This window comes from Dromaius novaehollandiae, chromosome 1 (genome assembly GCF_036370855.1).
Source record: "Dromaius novaehollandiae isolate bDroNov1 chromosome 1, bDroNov1.hap1, whole genome shotgun sequence".
Classification (NCBI taxonomy): Eukaryota; Metazoa; Chordata; class Aves; order Casuariiformes; family Dromaiidae; genus Dromaius; species Dromaius novaehollandiae.
Window position 1 is genome coordinate 207,683,695 of NC_088098.1, and position 22,953 is coordinate 207,706,647.

At 38.2% G+C, this 22,953-nt stretch overlaps 1 protein-coding gene across 1 annotated transcript in view; it reads left to right on the forward strand.

Moving 5' to 3' along the window:
* Window positions 1–22,953, forward strand: part of SLC36A4 (solute carrier family 36 member 4) — a 129,934-nt gene that overhangs the window by 41,758 nt on the left and 65,223 nt on the right. The window contains exons 9-10 of the mRNA XM_026109199.2: window positions 6,533–6,702; window positions 16,029–16,198. Of these exons, the coding sequence (XP_025964984.2) occupies window positions 6,533–6,702; window positions 16,029–16,198 (340 nt within the window). The remainder of the gene's footprint in view (window positions 1–6,532; window positions 6,703–16,028; window positions 16,199–22,953) is intronic.

Below are 22,953 nucleotides of genomic sequence, written 5' to 3' on the forward strand. Positions count from 1 at the left end.
GGTAACAATGTAATAATGAGATATGTTTTGATCATTATTTTGCTTGGAGAAAATGTACTAGAAATCTTTTTTTCAGAGATATTTCCCCAGTAAGCTGTAGGGCTGTAGGCCCACCTTTCAGTGAACAGAAGAATTCATTGATATCTTATGCAGATTAGAAGGAATGGGCCAGGCCTGGACTACATTGGTTTACTCATAATTTATCTTCTATCTTTGTGGGTTAAGTAATAGAATTTATATTTACATACCTTGAATACTTTCAGTATCATACGCTTCCTTGGCTTTGAATACACAGGGTCTTATTTTGGTGTAGTATTTGGTGCAGACATGATTACAGGTGTATCTGAGAGAATAAGATGTTGATAAATATGTTGTTTTTAATTCTCCAAAATTCTTCAGTTGTCTGAACCTTAAAATAATTAAAACACCTGTCTCTCTGCTTTTTTTCTTTTTTTAACTGAAATACTTATTTAAAAATTATAAGGGAGAAAAGATTGCTGCATTGCTGTCTGGCAATTTTAGTGGCATTTCCTGAAAAAGGGCAAGATGAGCATATGGATTTAAACAATAAACATGTATGCTATTGAGTTAGCCATTACAAGATTAGTTTTTTGTGGCTATGGCAATTAAATCATAACTTATTTGATTATCTGCAATCTGAGTTCTTGTGTCTGTTACTTTTGGTCCAATCATGTAAAAAATACAGTAGAGATTGCTAATTAGGATTAGACAGTTCCCTGCAGCTTAGTTCTAAAAAGTCTGATTGTACCAGGATATTCTGGGCAAGTAACTAAGAGGCAGCATTGTTACTTGGGGATGATCCCAACTATTGCATGCAGGTTCAAATTAAAGGGAACTTACTTTGCATAATTGATAATGTTAGACTACCCAAGCTACTTCAAAGATTAGATTTTGATTCTTTGCCAGTGAATTATGGACAGTTTTTGAGATCCTTATTTGGTGGATTAAAGGGAGATGAATAATGCTTTGATATTTTGTAATTTAAAAAACTAAAGGTTGATAAACTCCTGCAGTGACAATAACTGACTAGAAACTCCTGCTGCTGCTTCCCAGAGAGAACGTCTGAGCTTAGGAAGGCTCACTGGTGAGGCTGGAAAGGGACACGCTCCCTGGACTGTGTGAGGCAGGAAAGGCTGCATGCTAATGCAGCTTCTCCTGCTCAGTTTGGAGGTGGTTCTGACCCTGATGCTAGCTCAAGAATGAGCAGAGAGAAATGAGTGTGGTTTTTTTAATATCCTTCCTCATGGCTGCAGAAATAATGCTCACTAAACGCAGACAAGTGTTTTGGTTACTGTTTTCATAAAAGGCCGTGAGGTTGGCGAAGTATGATTTGTCCTTCATAAATCTGTGCTGGCCACTGCCAAACATCTCTTTGTCCTTCATGTGCCTGGAAACGGCTTCCAGGAGGACTTGCTCTGTAGTCTTGCTGGTTTCCGAGATTAGGCCGATTGGCTGATAATTCTCTGGATACTCTTCCTCGCCTTTTTGGAGGTGGGTGTAACATTTGCCTTTTCCAGTCATTGGAGAACTCCCTTTCTGTGTCCCTTCACATCCCTAACCAGTTTCAATTCCAGCCAGGCTTTAGCTTTTCTGTTTCCATCCCTGTGTGCTCAGGCAGTGTTTCCTCCTGCATAGCCTATCCCCAGTTCCACCTTCCTCACGGATCCTTTTGGCATTTGAGCTCAGTTAGTTCCGTGTTCAGACAAGCTGGCCTCTTGCTATGCCTGCTTAGCCTCCTGCGTAACAGGCTGGTTAGTTTTTATGTTTTGACATAAGTTTTTTGAAGATCAACCAGCTCTCGGGGGTGGGGGGGAGGGAAGGAGTCATTGCCCTTCAAGTCAACTCAGGCATCTTGATTGCTAGTTCCCTGAAAAAGCTGAAGTCTGTACTTTGGAAATCTAGGATCTTTAATTTGCTAATTGTCTTCCTCGCTTCCTTCAGAATTTTAAGTGTCAGCATCCCACTCATTCATTGTAGCCAATGCTGCCTTTGACCTTCACATCCCTGATCAGTTTTTCTTCTTTTATGAGTAGCAGAACCAGAAGAATGCCTCCCCTAATTGTTTTTTTCAGTGCCTCCGTCAAAAAATTGTCTTCGATGGACTCTGTAAATCTCCTGAAATGCTTTTGCCATGCTGTGTTGCAGCCATCAGGGTGGTCAAAGTCATGCATGAGAATCAGAGCCTGTGATCAGGAGTGTTTCTTTCAGTTGATTAAAGAAGGTTTCATCCACCTCCTCTTCTTGGTTGGGCTGTAGCAGATGCTTATTGTAATGTTCCCATTTTTGGCCTCTAAGCCCTTGACAGGCCTGTTGCCTTTGCATAGCAAACTCTGTGCATTAGAGTGGTTCCTTTGTGCAGCACACATCCCACCACGCACCCTTCCATCCTGTCTTCACTGTAGATCCTGTATCCATTCATCATACCACTCTAGATATGAGACCATGCCTCTAACTCCAGCAATGTCAGAGCTCTGTCTTTTCACAGACTTGCAGTTCCTCCTGTTTGTTTCGCAGCCTAGGTGACTTTGTGTGAAGGCATTTCAGATGGTCCCTGGTCACCCACTTTAGAGAGTATAAGAGCCACCACTGCTGCTGTCCTTTCCTATGTGTGCTTGCTTCCTGTCTGCCATTCCTACTTTTATCTGCAGGCTTTGATCTTCATTCCTCAGTGGAACTAATTAAAGGTCCTCTTTACTGGGTTAGGAAGTCCATTGGAAGAGATTCCCTTCTGTCACTTTTTCAGGTGGATCATGTCTCTTCCCACCTGTCCTTTCTTGAAGATGGTCCCATGTTTGAAAAAGCCTGGACCCACTTGGTAGCACAAGCTGCACAGCCAGGGTTTCATCTCCAAGATCCATCCACTCCTGCCTGAGCCTTTCTTCTTGGGTAGTAGTATGTGGAAAGCACTAACTAACTCCTAAGAGTCCCTAGACAGCCCTGTCACTTCCACACTTCTGTAGTCACCCTTTATGCACTTAGTGTATCTCTTGGCAGTATTGCTAGTGCCCATGTGGATGAGCAGTCCACGATAGCGGTCTGATAGTTGGATAAGCCTTAGTAATCCTTCTGTGGTGGCCTGGGTCCAGACCCAGTATAGCAGCATATCAGCTCCTTCGTCTGGTGGCTCAGCAGTTCATCCACAGCACCCATTCTGCAGGTGAGGCCACCATCATCCTCAGCCCTGGCCTCAGGAAGGAGCACCTGATAGTCCTTGCAGCCTGAGATCCAGGTGGATGCATCTACCCTCAGGAGTTCATCTTCGTCCAAGTCTCTGATGTGCCAGGGTGGCTCCTCCGGGGTGGTGCAGGGGCCCTTGTCCTGTAGCGACTTGCCACCACTGTCATGCCAGTTCCAGCACAGTCTCGCGCAGTGTTGAGCAATTCCTCTGGGCTCTTGGTGCACCCTCTTTGGCAGCAATGGCTGTGTGCGTTCGCTGCCTTGGTTCTGGTTGCCGGTGCTCCCTGTGGATGGATTTGCTAGGAGGCTAGATGTGAGTCTGCTCTGTGTCTCACAACATTTCCTGCTTGGCAGGCCAAATCCTGCAGTTGCTTTTGACTCCCAGCTGCTTTTCCCTTACCTCCCTTATGCCGGCTGCTGCTTGCTCCTTCCTTCTGCACTTTTCTCTAGACAGGAAGTGGAAACTGTGCTGCAATTTGATGTAAAGCATTATATGTTTGCAAAATGGCATTACTGATAATAATTACTAGTTACTAACATCTGTTGCCTTGTCCTGTGCAGTCATGTAAACATCTCTTTTTTAATGGTTTTTTTTTTTCAGAATCGTCATAGCCTGTGTTTGTTATATAACATTTTGCTATTTCAGTTAAAGGTATAGCAAATAAGTAAGAAGTTTCTTTCTCTTCTGCTTTTTTGTGAATAGCAGAATAGCTGCCAAAAATGAGCATGGATCTTTCTTGTGAGAAAGGCATCATAAGGAAAGGTCCAGTGGAGTCAGTAAAAGGTCTCTGAGTTGAGCTCCCTCTGTTGACTTTAAAACCATAGGAAATGGGTCTTTTCCCCCTTAGTCTCCTACAGATTGCTTTTGCTGTCCTTCAGAGAGGCAGGCAATCTCCAGAATCCTTTTCCTGCCAGGAAACATGGTGGAAAAACACCAGATTTTTCATTACTGGAATGTATCTGTAAGTTCACAACCCTCCTTCTGCCGGGAATGTGCAAAAGGATCCTATGTTGGAGACCTGGAAATCAAATCTCTGTGCCTGAGAACTTATTAAGAGACTCCTGATATCTGTAAGCTGGGCAATGAATTGCCACTAAAGCTCTGCAGAGATGAAATAGCTGGCTTGGAATAAGATCTTATTGTAACAATTTATGCTTATTAGGATTCCCTGAATCTGTAGAACATGGCAGAATGTATGCAGGAAATAAGCTCCATTTATAATCACTAGAGAATCAACAGTTATGCATTGAATGAGTGTTTTTATTACTGGTTTAGTCCCAAATATTATCTGTTGATTCCTTCTTTCAGAGTGTTTTATAGGAAATCAAGAAGGGGAAAACTCAGATGAGGGGAAAAAGTGCCTGTAATTAATATTCTTCCAAGTTCTTTGCAAGGACATCTGTTAAAGCAATTTAAGTCCAGCTGAGGACAAAAGAATCCAAAATGCTATCCATTCTACTTGACAGTTCTCAATGTGAAATATAAAGAGACAACCGTATTGCCCCCGAAGCTTATTTCATTTGGATGAATTAACATTTTTTGTCACTATGTCAGGAAAGTAATACCTCTAGCTACATATCTCCTTTTGTATTTTTTCTGCTGCTGAGCACTATAATTTATAGATGGATTTAAATTTTGTAGTATGTCCTGATTTAAATTTTGCTTTCTCCATCACTAGATTATGTTATAGTACAAGTTCAGGTTGATTACTGGAGGAAAACTTCAGCTGTGGAAGCTTTGAATTGTAAAGAGGATCCTCAGATAAGTTATGTAATATGTATTAATTAAGGATGCACAGAAACTTTGAAAATGCCTCCAGATGTGCTGCTTTTTAGAGATCTGTTTGTTCCCAAGTGAAATGACTTCTTCAGGGATTCCAGTTCATGAGAAATGGGATGAATGGACAGTGGTGATACGTGTTGATAGGTTGGGAGGAGAATACCAGTGGGTAAATATGAGGGAAGGAATGATTCCCCTAAAAGGAGGAGTGTGGCAGCTATTCAAACATAATGATTTTTCTGTTAATTAGTCGATGAAACCTGCTTTGTTTGTAACTTGTATTTTTTTAAATTGAAAGCAGTAGATATTTAATCATTTAAAAAGCATTTTTGTATGAAGGACACTAGATTTTATAGGGCAGCCCTGTTGCGTTCATTAGATTTGATGTAAATGGCAACCAGATATGGAAGGCTAGTTTAATTGCAGTGCCACACTGTTAATCAAACATATCCTATAGGCTATATGTCTACTTAAAGGTAAGCTGAATGACATGCTATTCTACTGATTATATTGACTAGATCTTCATTAGCTGTTACAGAAGCTTAGATGTTTTGCTTATGTGTAGACATACAAAATGAGGTATCTTAGTCTTGAACTGTATCCCGTCTTGAGTATTTGAGATAGGTGCATGGTTACTCTGAAAGAGATGGGAAAAATAAACTTGTCTAGGAAGGTTTACATGCCTTCAGTTTGTGTCTTTAAGATTTAAAAGAATCTGGTACACTGATGAAACTCAAGGGGAGAAGGCCAGCAGCATATTGTGAGCTTGCTGCTTGGATTTCCTACCTTGCCTTGAAGTTTTGGATTGGTGGATGAAAGCTTACGTTGAACCTTATAGAGTGTGTTTTGCTGTACCGTATGTAACGCGTGTAAAAGACAGCAATCTCTCCAGCAAACTGCCGGCAGTAATGGGGCAATGCCCGTATCTGCACTTTGAAGCGACAGCAAGCTCACTTGGCTGCAGTTGAGGCTGCAAGCACGTGCGCTGCGGTGAGGAACAGCAGTGCTTAGTGTGCTTGGCCCCAGCTCTGTCAGCAAAAGGGAATGATCTTGGGTATGTGTTCCTGTCGTTCGCTTCCCTTCCAGGGAGCACGGACTTTGGTGTAAACCACGTGTGTGATAGGTGTGACTGTGGTGAGAAGGGACCTGGCTTTTCACTTACCTGGCGATTAAACATACTCAATAAAAATAGAGAATTACCCTTGGATTCTGAACATAATCTATTACAGAAAATTTTCAGTCATGTTACTCATATTGCCTATGCACTCTCGTCTGGGCACTGTATGTTTCTCTTGTCACTTTTCCTAACCTATAAATATTGCTTTATCTTTTCAAACTGACGTTTTCCAACCAAGATAGGTGCCCTTCAGTAAATGACTGAATGTTTCTATTGGATGTATAAAACACGGTGATCTTCAGGGCTGTAAAATATTATTGTAATCTTATTTATTAATAATACCACCTGAATTTCAGAAATTGACTTTGAAAAGGTGGGGGTCGGGGGGAGTCTTACTGTGAGGACATAAAATGTAATTATTTTCCCTCCATTTCTAGGTACTTCCCCTGGAAAACAGAATGAAAGACAGCACGCGTTTCCCACAAGCACTGAACATTGGCATGGGAATAGTTATGGCGTTGTATATCTCACTAGCCACTCTAGGGTATCTGCGCTTTGGGGATGAAATCAAAGGCAGCATAACTTTAAACCTGCCACAAGATAAATGGTAAGTGGATATACGATTGAAAAAGCTTGCTCTGGAAGGAAGAAGTTGCATGTGGTGTGAAAGGCTGTTTCATGCATCAGTGCTGTCATGTTTATAATTGATAGGTGCACAAACTTTTATTTAAAATACTTTATGTATTTTCTCTATGCCTTCTACAATTATGTCACTATCCTACCCAGCAATGTCTTGCATAGAAACAGGAGTTGCATATGGAAAGAGCTCAGTGATCTTGATGGTACGGTACTCCATCTCAAACAGGAGCCAGCTCCCAACGTATTGAAGGAGGAAATCTGCAGTTTGCAGCCAGATATATTCCAGGTCTGAAAGTGGCTAGTTTTTGCTTGGATACCCTGGGAATACAGTGACATTTTTTTAGTGGAGTGACTGTGTTTAGCAGGTAAACAGCTGGATTAGAAGACATCAAAGATGAATACACTTGTAGATCCAGTGCCAGCTCATGGATAATATATAGTAATTATATAGTAATGGTTTCCTGTCAAGAAAGTGAGACTTAGAGTTACCAGTTTCTCACAGATATTATAATTTTTATTTACCTTTTTTTTTTTTTTTTTTTAATGCTGTCCGAGCTCCACATGTGGGGAAGCTGAAGAAGTGGCTAAAGGTTATTTTAACTGGTTACCATTGTTAGCCCTATATCCATCTATGAAAAATGTAACTATTTAATTATTAGTTTAAATTTAAATCTTCTTTTCTTTTTTTCTTTTAGTACCTTTGTGTCTGATGGGTCTAAATTTAGGTTACGTCAACAGTGCACAAGAAACATTAAAATATTTTTCAGCATTTACTCAATTCTGATCAAATAATGTCTTAAATGGTGTATGCTTACATCTGCTTGTTTTTCAGTGCATGTTATAGTAGCATTTTGAAGTAGCAAAATGTTAAATTATGTGAAAGAAAAACTGCTTTGCTGGAAGGAATTCTGCCTCCTTGCTTCCTTACATCTTGAAAAAGAGTAGAGAACATCTAAAGAATGTTCTTAATTTTCAGCAATTCCTTTTCGTTTGTTTTAAAATTTCCACTTTCCTTCGTTCAGAAGAATTTTGAAGTCAGTGTGAAATGTGCATTTTTAATATTCTTCAAAAGTTTTGTTTAATTGCTTGGGTGGTTCCTATATAAATACATAAAATGATAATAAAATGCAGCTAGAAGGGTGATTTTTTCTTTCATTGCTATAATTTCAATTTACCTGTTCTTTTTGTTTGTTTTTTTTTGTTTTTGTGCTACTATTTTATGAACTGGGATTGGGCCTGAGTGGCGTTTTGCATGAGTCTTGTGGGGTTTTTTCTTGTTCTTTTTTTTTTTCTCCCGTGGTTCCATTTTTGGGGGCATTTTGATTGTAATATATGTTGCCTTTCATGGGCATACACATACATGAAAAAATCAGAAATCCTCCAACACTTAACTTCATCCATTTCTTTTTATATGATGCATCTGAAGAAAAGGAAGATACTTTTAGTTGTAAATTTACATGCTTTTACTTGTTGTTAATGGGATTAATAAAAAGTTTGTTTTAAATGGTATGTCTAGGTTTCTTTGTTAAAGCCTAAGTTTATTTGTGCCTTAAGATAGGTGTGCTTAGAGGAGGAGGAAAAGAAGTGTAGAATAAGGTAAGGGTGCTCAGTCTCTTTCCCTGGTGCTTTTTGTTGAGCTTTTGCAAGCAACAGAATGAACTTGATTAGCTGCTGCCTAAGTGGTCTGTTCAAATATCAGTTTTCAAATAGCTTTTGGCTACAGTTCAGATGTGAAGATAAGATGGTATTTATCCTGCTGGCTTTTCAGACCTAACTCAAGAAAAGGAATAATACAAGAGATGGAAACTGGCACTCTAAAAGGCAGGGAATTGGCATTATAACTTTAGTAATCTCAGAGCCGTTCAGGACGTATAAGTAGAGGTAACAGCTATCTGTTTCCCGCTTTCCCTGGATGGTACCCCAGAGCAGTAAACCGTATCGGAAGGAGAAGCTCCGTGCTACCCACGTGGGTTAGTGCTGGGCTTTGCAGTGGGTCCGCTTGATTCAGTGCTGATGAGCAAATGTGTGCAATTAACTGTGCTATCAAAACAAGTTTCCACGGATCCATATGGAGCATTTTATTCCAGTTGGAGAAGACCCTAGTTTGGAGCAATGGTTTTATGGTTGTAGATGATACAGGCTTTGCTTGGTGGGGGGGTTTTTACTTTGTTCTGTTTTGTTTTGGATCAGCTGCTAAGTATGAAGGCAAACCTCAGGACTACTGAATCAGTTCAGTTCAAAATTCAGCTTAGAAAACCCGTGTGTTTGCCATTATTTTTAACCAGATAGCACACATTATCATAATTCTCTTGAAGAAAGTGGGAGTGAAGAAAGGCTCCTGTCTTTTGAAACATGGATATTTGTTTACCTGTTACAGTAAGCTTATGGATTCTGGACAGTAAGGCAGAACTCATAGAACTCATCTCTCTTTTTCTTCTTTTTTCTTTTTTTTTCTTTCTAAATCTCTTAAAGCTGCTTAGCAGTCAAAAAAGGAAATAAATGTGTTGCAGCAGCAGCAGTTCCTAACCTAGCTACTCCACTTGAGACGTTGACATAGTGTTGTAACAGGTTTTTCCTCCCTTTGTATAGGCCTGGAGCTCCATAAGGCTGTGTACAGTCAGTCAGATCTTTGATACAAATAACTTCGGACTTGTTCGCAAAATTTAAGTATACTTTTCTCTTTCTTTCCCCATCAAGAAACTTTTAATTTCTTCTATGTGTTTGTTCAGCTAATAGAAAATCTATTTTTTTAGTTAGCAGTTTTTCAATATCTTCAAAAAATGAAAAGAAGACTTGCTGAACCATCTTGTAGGTGAGATGAATTTTTGAGAAGCACAGAAGACAGGCCTGAAAGGACTGTTAAAATTTATCATCCACATTCTTCTGTCCAAAACCACTCCACTGTGCCAGAGCCATTACTGACTGTAGGTTTAACCTGCCCTTCAAACTGTTGAGTGACAGAGGTGCTGTAATCTCCCTGGGCGATCTGCTACAGGGCTTCACTGTTCCCTTCCTTTTGAAGCCTTTCCTACCACTAAATGAAGCCTCAGTTGGTGCAGTTTAAGCCTGCTTTTATTTTTCTTTGGACATGGAGACCAGTTTATCTTCTGCCTTGTAGAGCAGTCTTTGAATACTTAAAAGACCTTTATTGTTTATTCCCTCAGTGTTACTTTTTCTAGCCTAAACAATCCCAATCTACAGCCATTACCAGTAGTCATGCTTTCTAAACCTCTAATTATTCTCATTATTTTTCTCTCCCAAATAGTCTACATTTTTTTGGGTGCAATATTACCAAACCAAGGCTTTCCCAGTGCTGATTACTTCATGTGCATCTTAGTTATTTTTTCATTATATAATGTTAGGAGATGTTGTAAAGACTGCAAATAGCACAGCGCTGTTGTCTGTTATCCACTAGAATTCCAGAACCTTTTCTGGAGAACTATTGATTCAGTTCTTTGACATTGCTTTTGTGCAGTTTTGTGCAGTTTTATTTTATTTTATTTTTTCCAAATTCAATATAAAGCCTTGCACATCTCATTATGGAATTATATGCTATTTTTTCCAGCCATTTCTCCAATTTTTGAAGATTATTCTTAATTTGAAGCCTGACTTTTCATATCCTTGCAGGCAACTGGTATAACTGCAGATAATAACTGCAGTACAGATTCAGGTGGAGTCACATCTGTTGCAGTTTGCCACTTTTGATACTAACTTATTGATGCTACACTGAGTTTGGTTTTCTAAGCAATTTTGCCCTCACATTTAGTTTCCTTTATTCTGTCATTCCTAATCTTGCACATGAAAATGTCATGCAGAAGTTTTTAGCTAGTTGTCAGTATACAATATTTTGGGCCCAACTGATTTGGAAACATACAGTTTATTCAGATATTCTTTGTACTCACTGAGAAACCTATAAGTTTATCCTCAAGAAGGCTAATTCTGTTCTCTGTTCACATTAACAATTTCCCAGTATGGCTCAGGCAGCTCAGTGAAGCGAGAGCCCCTTACCTACTGGAGATGCTGAATCTAGTATTAGAGTTTTGAACATCTAAAGGGTATGCAATTACCTTGTTTAAGGCTCATTGCATCTGAATATGTTGTTGTTTGCCAGTCTCTGTCATTTTATTAAAATAAAACAAAAATGCTTGCAATGTTCCAGACAAGTTATTAGGTTTAGAGACAGGTTATAATAGAATCGTAGATAAGCCTAGGTTGTAAGGCACCTCTGGAGATTGTGATTAAAAAAAAAAAGAAAAAGAAAAAGAAAGAAACAAAACATTTTCTTTAATTAAAAGAAGCTATGGTTATTTTCTATACTTTAGATCTGCTTCAGGAGGTTGGTTTATTTATTTATTTATTTATTTTCAATTTCATCAAGACAGTTACAGCCTGGGGCTTATTTCCAGTCTTCGTGGTAACTTATGTCCTAAGTATTGCTTTTACTGCCAAGAATCTTGATTTGGGGATTTTGTATATCCTTATAAATCCAAGCTTTCACCAGGATTCTGTTCATGTTCACCCTCCTCCCTTCTAAAGATTTCCCGTGGTCTGTAGTTGGGATGATAGTTTTAATGCTTCTTCTGGACGATTATTGACTGCGCTTTCCTAACTCTTAGAACTGCTGGTGTCCTTTAGATGTAGCAAGGTGGAAGCTGCTTTTCTGAAGTACATTGGATGAACGTGAACTTGTCTGTCCTGGTGTGTATGTATATATATGCAAACCAATTATCTCACAGGGAGGCAAAAGCTTCCTTCTGCCTGTCAATATAAATTATTTGTACACATAGAGATATTTCAAATAATCATGTGCACTGATATCCTGTCTTTATTTGAGGCATCCTGTTTTGGTGGGAAAGAGTTGAACTGTATGAATACAAGTTTTGCCATGCCATGCCAGTTGGCATCACGATCAGAGGCCAAGATCAGTGCTGGCCTGATTTTGTTTGCTAGTGCTGATGTAGCCCATGACACTCAAAGAGAGTACATTTTGAGTGACCCCAGCCAAGCATTGAGGGATGCAGAGTCTAATTTGTTCTTTCCCTGTTCTTGGCAGTGTTTATTCTTTTCTTACCGTTATCAGTTGCCTGTGTTTTCTGATTGTAGTTCAACCTCTTACTGAGGACTGAGGCACAAAAAGGCATTCAGTGCTTTGCTCTGCTTGACATCATCCTCTGTTACCATGCGTTGGGCTGTATATGAGAAATGTGTCTTCTCTCATCTGTGAACACTCACCACTCCATGGCAAATGGAGCAAAACTTGATCTGAAAGCTTTGATCATATTTTTAGTTGCATTCTTATTTCCAGAAATAAAATTGTACTAAGAGACTCATAACTTGCATCAGTTGGCTTTAAGCAGACCACTGACAAATGCTGGTAGCTTATGTAGCAAAGAGTAAGAGTGCACCTAAATTTAAAGCCGTCAGTGGCATAGATAATTCTTGTCACTTGTTTATTCAACCAGGACCCCGCAAAATGCTGGGAGAAGGAAAAGAAGGATACACAGCAGCCGTGTAAGATTCTGGCAGATAAAATTGCCTTTGGGATAAGGTAAATGTGTTACATGTTATAAGTGATTTAGTCCTCATTGTGCAGTCAACTTTAGGCTGTAATTTTTTAGCATGGCAGTCTTAAGATAAATATTCCAGTAATGACACAGAGTTTGTGTGAGACATATGATGCAGGATATCATCACTGACACAAGTATAATGAAATCTTACTTTTATTTCATTCTCAGTGTGGAATTTGAGTGTGGGATCAGAACACCCAAATCACCATAGTTTCTAGTTTTGTTAAAACCTCTGCTTCATTGTTCTAAAATTGTTTTTAAGATCTGATTTTTATTAAATCCTGTCCTTTTGCTATATAATTTGATCATGAATTGTTTGATTATGAAATGCAATCTAGCCTTTTATATAATATTTCTACAATGCTTGTGTGTTCATTGCTTAGTTGACAGAGACTAGCAACAGGAATTACAGTTTCAGTGAATTTTGTTAATTGAGCAAGCTGGATTCCTCTATTAAATTAGTTGAGCATGAATTTTTTACTTGTGGTTCTAAATTGTATATATGAATGTATATAGGACACATCACAGGTTGTGTTTGCAATATATTACTTGGGTGGGAGTGTCCAGAAGCCTCCTTCAGGGTGAGGGGCATGTTGTGCTACACGTAGGAAATTAAGGAGATATTGCTTAAAAGATCTTGCATAAATGAGGACAAATGAAGTCCAAGGAATGAAAACACAGTAAGGGTTTATTCCTGGAAAAAAAAGATGGTAAACATAATAAGAAAATACTTTTCTAACATGTTATGGAGTTTTATAGGCTGGAGGATCCATAGTTTCAGCTTTTCAGTTTTAAAAAGCAAGATATTTCAAGAGTGGGTCAAACTCATTTGTTTCTGAAAATCCTAGCTCTATCTATATATCTGATCTAATACGCGTATATGTATGGGGACATATTTCCAAAGCCTGCTGGGTCCTTGTTTGATGAAACGTTGTATGGAAATATTAGATGATAATTTCATATTTAAGGCATCATTCTTGTGAGCTTAGATGGCTTCTTTTCATATTTACACTGTTCATAAACGTTGCAGTAAGATCTATTTCTAGATTAGGTTCTTGATAAGGTGTTTGCTCAGCAAACATAAATCAAATGTTTGCGATTCATGTGGGAAAATTTGCCAGATTCCTGGTGCCGTAGACCATATTAACCTTTTTGATTCCAGTTCTTTGCCTGACTACTGCGTATCTATGGCCTCTATGCCAAAAAGAGCATGTTGCTCTGGTGCTGTTACCAGTTAAAGAAAGCAATTGTTACACACTAAATCTTGAAAGTTCTCTCTCTCTCATTCTTCAGTCTTCTTCTTCCATCATCATCATGGGAGGCAGAAACATGCCCGACATCTCCTCTGTTCAGCTATAGTGTGGCAAACTAGAGAGACTCCCTGTGCTCAAATTCAGATTAAAATGGAACTACTGGTGTACGACTGTGTATTGTCATGGTGCCAGGTGGCACCAGTAATCAGAGCCCTGGTCACTTATTTCTGAAACAACTATTTTCTCCCTGTTTGCTAGTCCTGTGTACAAGAAATGGATATATTTAATATGTATACTCATATAAACAAACAAGACTGCATTAGAGATTCCAGACTTTACCACCAATTCCCTCTCTTAAATGAGATACACTAAAAGAAGCTAAGGTTAATGTTTTGGGCCAGAAGAAGAAAAAAAAAATGTCTCCATGTAGGTATAGATAGCATCTTGACTGCAATGAGTTAATTTATGTTAATGATTACTAAGTGTATATGTCCTGAAGAATGTACAGTCTAGAAATCATTCAGGGCTACAGAGTTTTCTCTTTTTTCCTTTTTCTCTCTTCTCTTTTTTTTTTCTTTTTCTCTCTTCTCACCTCTCCCACCTCTTTCTCTCCCCCCACCTCCCTTTTGTCCCCTCTCCTCTCCAAAGTGTTGTGATGTATTTTCTTGCAGATACTCTGTTTCAAGACATACTTAATCCAAATTTCTTCTGATACAAGTTCTGATTCTGTTGCAGTCATTAATGCAGCATTGTTATTTGTGAGGTTAACAGCCAGTTATGGATCATTTAACTAACCAGCGCTGTAGCTGCAACTCCTTTTGCTGTGCAGTTTAATAAATAACTGTGACACTGTTAATACATCTGAGATGGACTTTGTTGGCACATCACCAGTAAGTCAGGATTTATAACAGAAATGTCCTGAAGAAATTCAGCTTTCACTTAAAGATATGAGTCCAATGGAAAGTCTTGCACAGAAGTATCTGGACAACAGAGACATGTCTTAGATTCTTTCATATTGTTTCCCATTGCTTGGGGCTACTTAATTTCAGATGTTTCTAAGATACTTAATATGACAATTTCAGAAATATCACCTTCTCAAACTGAGCAGCCTTCAGCTTAACTCAGAGGTCTTTTAGAAGTTAACGAGAACATATGGCTTTCTGTTGCTAGACTTGTAAGGTGTTTCAGGGGAAGGTTTGGTTGAGAAATTTGGCAAATAACTACCAAGTGATTGTTGCTGATTAGGTCTACAGTATATTAGGGTTGGTCTTGGGGATTCAGTGTGTAGGTGTCACTTACATAGGTGCCATCCTTTTCCTAAAAGATACTGAAATTCTGCAGTGGTAGTAAGTATACTTATTAGATTTAATTGGTGTTAAGAAGATTAATGCTGCTTTTTCACTTGATCATTACAGATAATTTTCATTTATTGCATGATTAAAAAATTTCTTGATGTAGGTTTCTTGTTTTATGGCTGTGATTATGTGGAAAAGCTTTAGTATCATTATCTAAACTAATGCACAACCCAGTGCATCCTCTTTCTGTAAATATCCTTATTTTTGTGATTGAATGTCAACACCAAGAATTTAAAATGCTAATAATGATTAATGATTAAAACACAAACAAGATTTCTTGAATTTTTTGTTTCACAAACATGCAAATACTTCTGTTGTGTTGTTTTGCACTTTATTGTACCTTCTCCATTAAAGAAAATTTGGGAAGACAGGAATGAAAACTTCTCCTTTTAATAGGGCTTTTATTAGTATAATGTTGGTGGCTTATCTCTCAAAATGAGCTGCAGCTGCTTTCTGTCATCCTGACTCTCAGTCTACTAATTCAGGACTCTCTAAATCATGTCCTGGCTCAAAGGAAACCTAGGTGCAGAACTTAGGTTTATGTGGAGCCTGGGATGCTAGAGAGAGTGCTGTATCATTGGGAATTGTTCCACTGTGGAGCTGGGACACATCCATGACACATTCTTAGATGTGGGGACTTGGAAGCTTTAGACATAGGTTGTGGGATTTGAGCTGATTTATAGCTTCAAGGAGGCTGAACTACTCACAAGATTCATTGTTGATTTAGTTGTTGCATAATGCATGGAAAGAGAGGATTCTTTAAGTAAGTATAAAAATTTTAATCATTGCAACGTGTTAAAAAACAGAATTTGAAACTATTGGTCTGAACAGTTGAATAGTCTTTTTTGTACAGTGAGGGAAAAAATGCATGGAATGGGTTATTAGCTTATATGTTGATAGGCCTTAAAGCTTGTTAAATACTCTGAACTTACATATAAGGTAAAAAAAAAAAAAATCCCGATTTAGTAAAAAAAAAAAATTGGGGGATTTTCTCGCTTAACTTTAATGAATACTCAAATGTCATATGATAGAAGATCCTTTAAAAGAAAAAAAAATAGAAAGCTAATTTTTTGTTAAGAATTTGCCACTTACATGATTTTGTGTAAATGTTTTGAACAGGTTGTATCAGTCTGTAAAAATTCTGTACTCCTTTGGGATCTTCGTGACCTATTCCATTCAGTACTACGTCCCCGCAGAGATCCTCATTCCAGCCATCAGCTCAAAAGTGGAGCAGAAGTGGAAGCTACTTTGTGAACTTGTGGTGAGAGCACTTTTAGTCTGCTCAACATGTAAGTTTATACAGAACTTCCATAAAAATGTTTGCTATTATGTGTTCTTGAGGCCTACATTGATAAAGAAATGTTCCTTTGTATATTTTTCTGGACGTTGGCAAATGTAAGATTTGCTTCAGTGACTCAATATTTTTTATTTTCATAAACAAGTGACTCTAGTGTTGTATTTGCATTTTAACACGTTTGTTTAGTAGACTTGACCAAGAGTTTGATGACAAAGCATCTTTTGCCAATAACAAACTAAAGCTGCCAACCTGAAAAATAGTTTTCTTGGGATGAAAGATTTTTAGTAATGCTCACACATTGCTATTTCATGTCTGTGCTTCTGTATGTGACCTGCAGTATGTGCTGAGCGCAGAGAAGTTCTTTCTGTTTTGCCAGTCTATGAGGACTAAGCCTAAGGTGTGCTGCTGTGTAGCCATACGACAGCACTGGCAAACATTGCTTCCTCGTCAGAGGGTTCATGGAGCGCCACTCATTTTAGGTGATAATGTCCCAAGGTAGTGTTGTATCTCTGCCCTCAGTGTCTGTTCCTCCTTCTGATTTTCTCGCTTGTCCCCTACTTGTCTTCTCTTCCCATCCTCCTGTTCTGTCCCCTCTTTTCTCAGGGGGCTGAGTACTACAGACAGCAGCAGTGATCGGTAGTGGGCTAGGGCCCCTCTCTGGGCTCCCTGAATGGTGAGCATGGTCTCATCTGGGAATCGATGTTCCTGAAGATAGTGAAGTGATAAGGAAGTTTAGGTCTGTCTTTACATCTCCCATCAAAAGTGCTGAATAACACAGGGAGATTAAAATGAGCTCATCTTGAAAATGTTGTGAAAAATTGTTACCAGTAAAAAAGCTGGGCTCTTGACTTCACAATTTTAACTTAAAGCGGCTGCTTACCTTAAAGAGATTCAAAACCTCCAGACAAAGAATGGTTCTGACAAGAAAAGCCTGTGGTGAATAGGTTTAAAAGCACATTTGCCTGTCTGACTTCTGTGGGGAAATGACTCCATGATATTTGGCCCTACTGGGGTAAACTGGGAAGGAAAAACTGGGTGGCAGTCTCTGTGAAAAGGAAGTAGAAAAAGAAAGAGAATTAGCTTTAAAAGCTGGAAAATGAATCTGTGCAAGGTAAGAAGAAGAACTGGAAGCAAATCAACAGTGGTATACATTGTGAGCTGTACTTGAAAATGGCAGGGCTGTTTGTTGGGTATAATTAAATAGGGCTGGGTCAGTGGGGACAGGCAGAATCCAGTAAAGCATCAAGTATGGTGGTCACTTCTTCCCAGAAGTGTATTTGCATGAGCTTTTCTTTGTTTAGTTTTCAGACATTTATTTTTCAGATATTTCATTAGTTCATACAAGACAGCATCTAATGGTCTTTGTTTTTTGAAGGCAAGATAAATGCTTTAAATGATTTAATGTGAAGTGAATGTTTTATCTTTGTTTAAAAAAAGGTGTGGAAAATAAGTTTCAATGTCAGGAACTATCAGTGATGTGAACCTGTAAAATGGGCTTGCTGAAATATTGCAGATTTAATTGAAGTCTTTGGGAATATTAAATTGTTTGCTAAAAGGCACTTAAAGAAAAGTACAACTAAAATTTTACTCTTCAATGCTTGATATTTCTGGGGCTGTTGTGTGACCAGCAGTGTTTATCTTACTCGTCATTTCAACTTTTTCAAGTGCTTTGTACAAAATGTACGTATGCTGTTACCCATGTGTGTTTGTCCTAATTTGGGTTGCAGAACTTTTGAGCAAAGAGCTGTTTAATTGCTGTGTAGGTTTCAATAGTTCATTTTCACCACCAGTTTGGTGTGCAAGCTCCCATGCTTACACTCATCTTCTGTTTGCTACTTTTCATGGAAGCATTGGTTATAATCCAGAACTGTTTTAAATAGTGCTTCACTTTGAGTAAATGCAGGAAATAGTTCCTAAAATGATTTGGAAAATGTTTCTTTATTAAAAAAAAAATCCCCAAAACTTTTAAATTGAGTTTTAAAAGTGAAAATGTTTTTGATATCAGTGACAGAATATGTTGTAATGTCTGGACCATTCAGGGGTCATACATTGATTCTGCCTGTTTAAAAATAACTTTCTAAAAAGAGAAACTAATAACACATTAGTTTATTAAGAGAAGACTTGAAAAATCAGTTGGCTTTTTGTTGTTATTAGTTTTGGGGCATTTTGCATTTCTCAAAAATCCGTGAAGTCATTGTTTTATTGTTCCGTAAGTATGTCAGAAGCTTGGCTGGGAACATGCGTATGCTGAGATGATGCCAGCAAAATGTTGGGTTTTGTTTGGTTTTTTTTTGGTTTGGGGGTAGGAGGTTGGTTTGTGTTAAGTCTGGACTTGGCAATTGGAGATGCAGCATACATCGAAAAAAAGGCCTTGCTTATGGTTTTAAGTGTATTTAGTTGCTCACCTTTGGACATTTAGTATTGCAGAAAGATGGTCACAAGTATGTTATGTATTTTTAGATTGGTATATTCTGCTTCCTCTACTAGTGTTTTGCAAAAGGGACCTAATCTGAAGTGTGCTATGGAAAGCTCACTTGACACCTACTGTTGCTGGTCCCACCTAACCTTACAGCTTTGAGAGGGGAGGAAATGCACCAGCTCTTGAGAAGTACGCAATGTGTGTTGGGAGTGGGCCAGTCGTTCATTTTTTTTTTTGCTTGATCAGTGTGATCACCGTGATTCTCTTTCTGGACAGAATTGGTAATGAAAAATATTTAAGAGATTGCTATATCAGAAGAGAAGTTGCAAATAGATTTAAAAACACCATTAGTAGCAGATATATGAAATTTTAGATTTGTTCTGTATAGCTCTTTCAGGACTCTGCCCCACTCTTTTTCAGAGTAAAAGCAAATCCGAAAGGGTATTTCCGTGAGAGTGCTGGACTGGCAAAAACATCCCTTTCCTGTGCTTGTAATTCCTTATTTGTGCTTTTTGAATAAGAAAACTGTGACTGCAAATGACAGAGTTTGTTCCCTACTGCTTTTATGTCTTCTTACAATTTAATATAGTATTAAAACAGCATTTTGGTATTGCGTTAGTAAGAATGCAATTGAGACATTTTTGAATTTTACGGAAAGGGAGAGATGAGTTTCCATTTCATTCGGTATTGAACACTTCTCTCCGTTTCTTTTGCAAGGGAAGTACATCTCATCTTTGCTTAGATTTCACCATGTGTTTTGTGTGGTCCTTCAGATTGATATGATGCTTCATGCTTGTAACACTAACCAGTTTTTTTTACAAACTGAGCACCTCGTACACTCACGGGGACGCGGCCGATGGGCTAGATTTCTGGTGAAAGTCCGGAGCAGTGTTGAAGATTGGGTTCTGCAGTTAATGAATGCAGGGGGGAGTTTGTCCTGCAGATAGTCAGGCAGAAATGTGGTTGAAAGCTCCGTCAAGGATCACTGTGGTGGACCTACCCTCAGGCCACCAGCATGCCTGGAAGTCCCTGGCTGCAGGAGGCCTCCAGGCACACTCTTAATTGTCATCTTCAGCTGCATGAATTGCAGCTCCTGCCTGACAACTCATCGGCTGTTGTCCTTTGAGTCCATTCAGCTCATCTCTAACAGTTTACAGCAAGTCTTTGTAACACATAAGATGACAGAAAACAGATTTGATCATACTCAGATTGTACAGTGCTCCCCTCACATCCTTGTAGTTTCAGGAGGTTCCGTTACAGTCGTATATGTATTTTTATTTGAAGTGTAAATGCTTTTCATTTATTTTACCTTAGAGATTTTTTTTAAGTGTTTGTAATATTTGAATTTCAGACAACTTCAGTACTTTGAAATATTTGTCAGGATGGAATTTTTATGTCATGAAAGTATTTCCTGTGATTTTACAACTTCAGAATGCATATCACAAAGTAATTTGGATCTGCGTTTGCTGCATCTGCTTGGATAAAGATTGGGCTTCCTGCCCAGATTTTGCCGTAATTCAGGAGTTTGCTGAGCCTGTTATGTGATAGCGTTGTGGCTGCTGCACAGACTGGGAATAACCATTTGAGCATGAAGCTTTTCAGTTTGCTTCTGAAGAAACTGGACCATCCTGGCTGATTTTTTTAAATTTCACAGTTCTTTTAATATCTCATGATCTTTATTGCATAGATCTGTATAAGTTTCCACTTCATCTTTTGAGGGACCAGTTTGTCTGGGAGAATGAGACAAAAACCTTCTACCCAAGTGAGTCCTTCTGAATATTGTTTAGTGAATTGCTTGAAATAAGCTGCTGTTATGTCATGAGAATTTTTTACTCTTTCCTGCTTACCTAGCACTAAGATCATGGTAATACTGGAAGGGGGAGATTTTGGGGAGGTTTTGCTGAGCCTAAACAGTCCTTTCTCTTGTGTTTACAAACTTCAAAATATGCTCAGCACATTGAGATTGAGAGGGCATCCAGAGATGAAGAGTTTTGACTGTCAAGCATTAGTCAATATTGAGGCTAAATGGCATCAAACATATTCAGTTCTATTGCTGTCTCTCAGTGAAAATTGTGTTTTAAAAAATTTAGGGCAAGGCAAGAATGTAATTTTCCTGAAGTATATGAATGCAGGTTTCTGGCCTCATATCTAGCAAAATCTTACCCATGTGTCTTCTGCCAGAAAGGTATTAAAGATTAAGTTGTGCTTTTGAAGGTGTTAGAAGAATTACAGAAAAATAAAGTACTGAGAAAATCTTTTGCATCTGAACGTTGGCAGCAAATTCACAAAGAAGTAAAGGACTGAAAATTAAACATAAAAAAATTAAACAATACTTAGGTTTTAAAGAAAGAGGTGCTTTTGATGTGTTATTTTCAAGAGAGTGAAATAATTTTCTTTGGAATTGATGAAAGCTGCTGAAATTTAGCTATATAATGGAGAAAAATGGAGTTCAGAGGTAATTGTATCTTTTATCTGCACAACAAATATAGATGTTTTTTATAAATAGCTTAATTTAGAGCTGTATTGCAGAAGCCATAGTGTGGCTCTTAAAATGAAAATGAAGAAATATTGTATTTGAATATGGATGTGGAGATATTAGTAGAATTGTCAGCTGTTTTGATTGTTAGCTCGAAATGAAACAGATTTAATTGAATAGCTGATCCAGCCGAGCGTGCACTGAACTTTTTAGTGAGCTGCTTTCCATTAAAAACAAAAGATTAGCCTGTATAATTTTACTAAGAGAATAAATTCATTATTCTGTTGAACTTTCAGTTGTGCTTGTCTAAATATTTCCCCATTTTAACTGTACTTGGTTTTAGGAAAGAACAGTTCTTGATGCTGAACGATTAGATACAAGATAACATGATGTTTATCAGCTAACAACATTGGGCCAATAAAATACTTACTTAGAGTAGCTGCAGTGTAGGTAAGATGAAGGAATTTTAAGATCTGAATGGATTTTAATATATGTATTTAGGATTAAGTGACAGTATTTCCATAGAAGTGGTCTATGTATTAGAACTTTTTGATAAGAGTTTGTTCATTTTAAAGGTAACATTAGTGACAGATAAATTGAGTAGTTAACTTAGCGATTAAAGAGCTGTATGACAAATGATATCCCATTCACTTTTTAATCCTTACCTTTTCAGGGTAATGCTCAAGGATCGATCAGTTTGATATTCTTTCTTGTTGCTGTGAATCAAAAAATCTGACTATCCCTAGGGCTGGAGTACAAAACTGCAGAGTTTGGGGACACTTTAATGTGGAAAAATAGTAATGAATAATGTTTTGTCATTGCTTTATTGTTAGCATTAATTACGTACTGGTATTAAAGCGGTACATACAGCTCTGAAATGGCACATGGTGACCTTACAGGGCCGAGCTGTGAATTTATTTTCTCATAGAACTGAACTTTTGAATTAGTAGGATATGCATGCAAGTGATGGACAGCTTATTCCTTTGCCAGCAAGGACAGCTTGTGGATTTTTCTCCACTCATGCTTTTGCTCAGAACGCCTTTTCCCTCTGTTGTGATTATGCTGGCGTAACTGTTTGTAGGGTCATGCTGTGTCCATGAATGAAGAAACTCATCTGGCATAAAGCTTTCCCAAACCTTCTTTTTTTAAATCTGTAGATTCTCCTAGACGTTGCTTGCACTGTGACTTGTCCTGGGCCAAGTCAAAGAGCTGCATTCTACAGTTTAGGAGATGGAGGGAAGAACAGGAATATCTGTAGGATGTTATTTTATAATACAGATAAGTCAGATTAACAGCTCAGTCCTTATGAAAAGAGGGTATCTTACTCTTCTCTTCCCTTCATATCTCTTTTTCCTACCCTGGCATGTAATTCAGCCTTTTTTCCTTCTGCTGGCTTTGGCATTTGATCAGAAAAAAAGCAGATACGATTCACTAACCAGCAGCACAACCCATGTTCTCTACTGAACTGTTTTGCATATTTTTTGATTCAACAAATGATGGAACGTATTGTGTTTTGACTTGCAATAAGTATTCATTGAGCAAAGATACTCTGCAACACGGCATAATATGAATTCTGTGTCTTGTTATTCAATGTGAAATTCCTTTTTCACTTCACATGGGCTTTTCTGGTAAGATTTTCTAGGCTGTATTTCCTGCTTCAGTAAAAATTGTCTTGAATCACAGCAGTGTCCTATAAACTGCTAAGTCGTTAGCAAGGCCTTTCTCTGATAAAGCAAAGCATAGGTACCTAATGCTCTTGCAATACCAGGCAGTCCATTTTTAATGACAAGCCTAACTATATGCTTTGAAGTTTTGTGTATTCCCACAGTGTTTCAGGTGAGCATCCTACTTT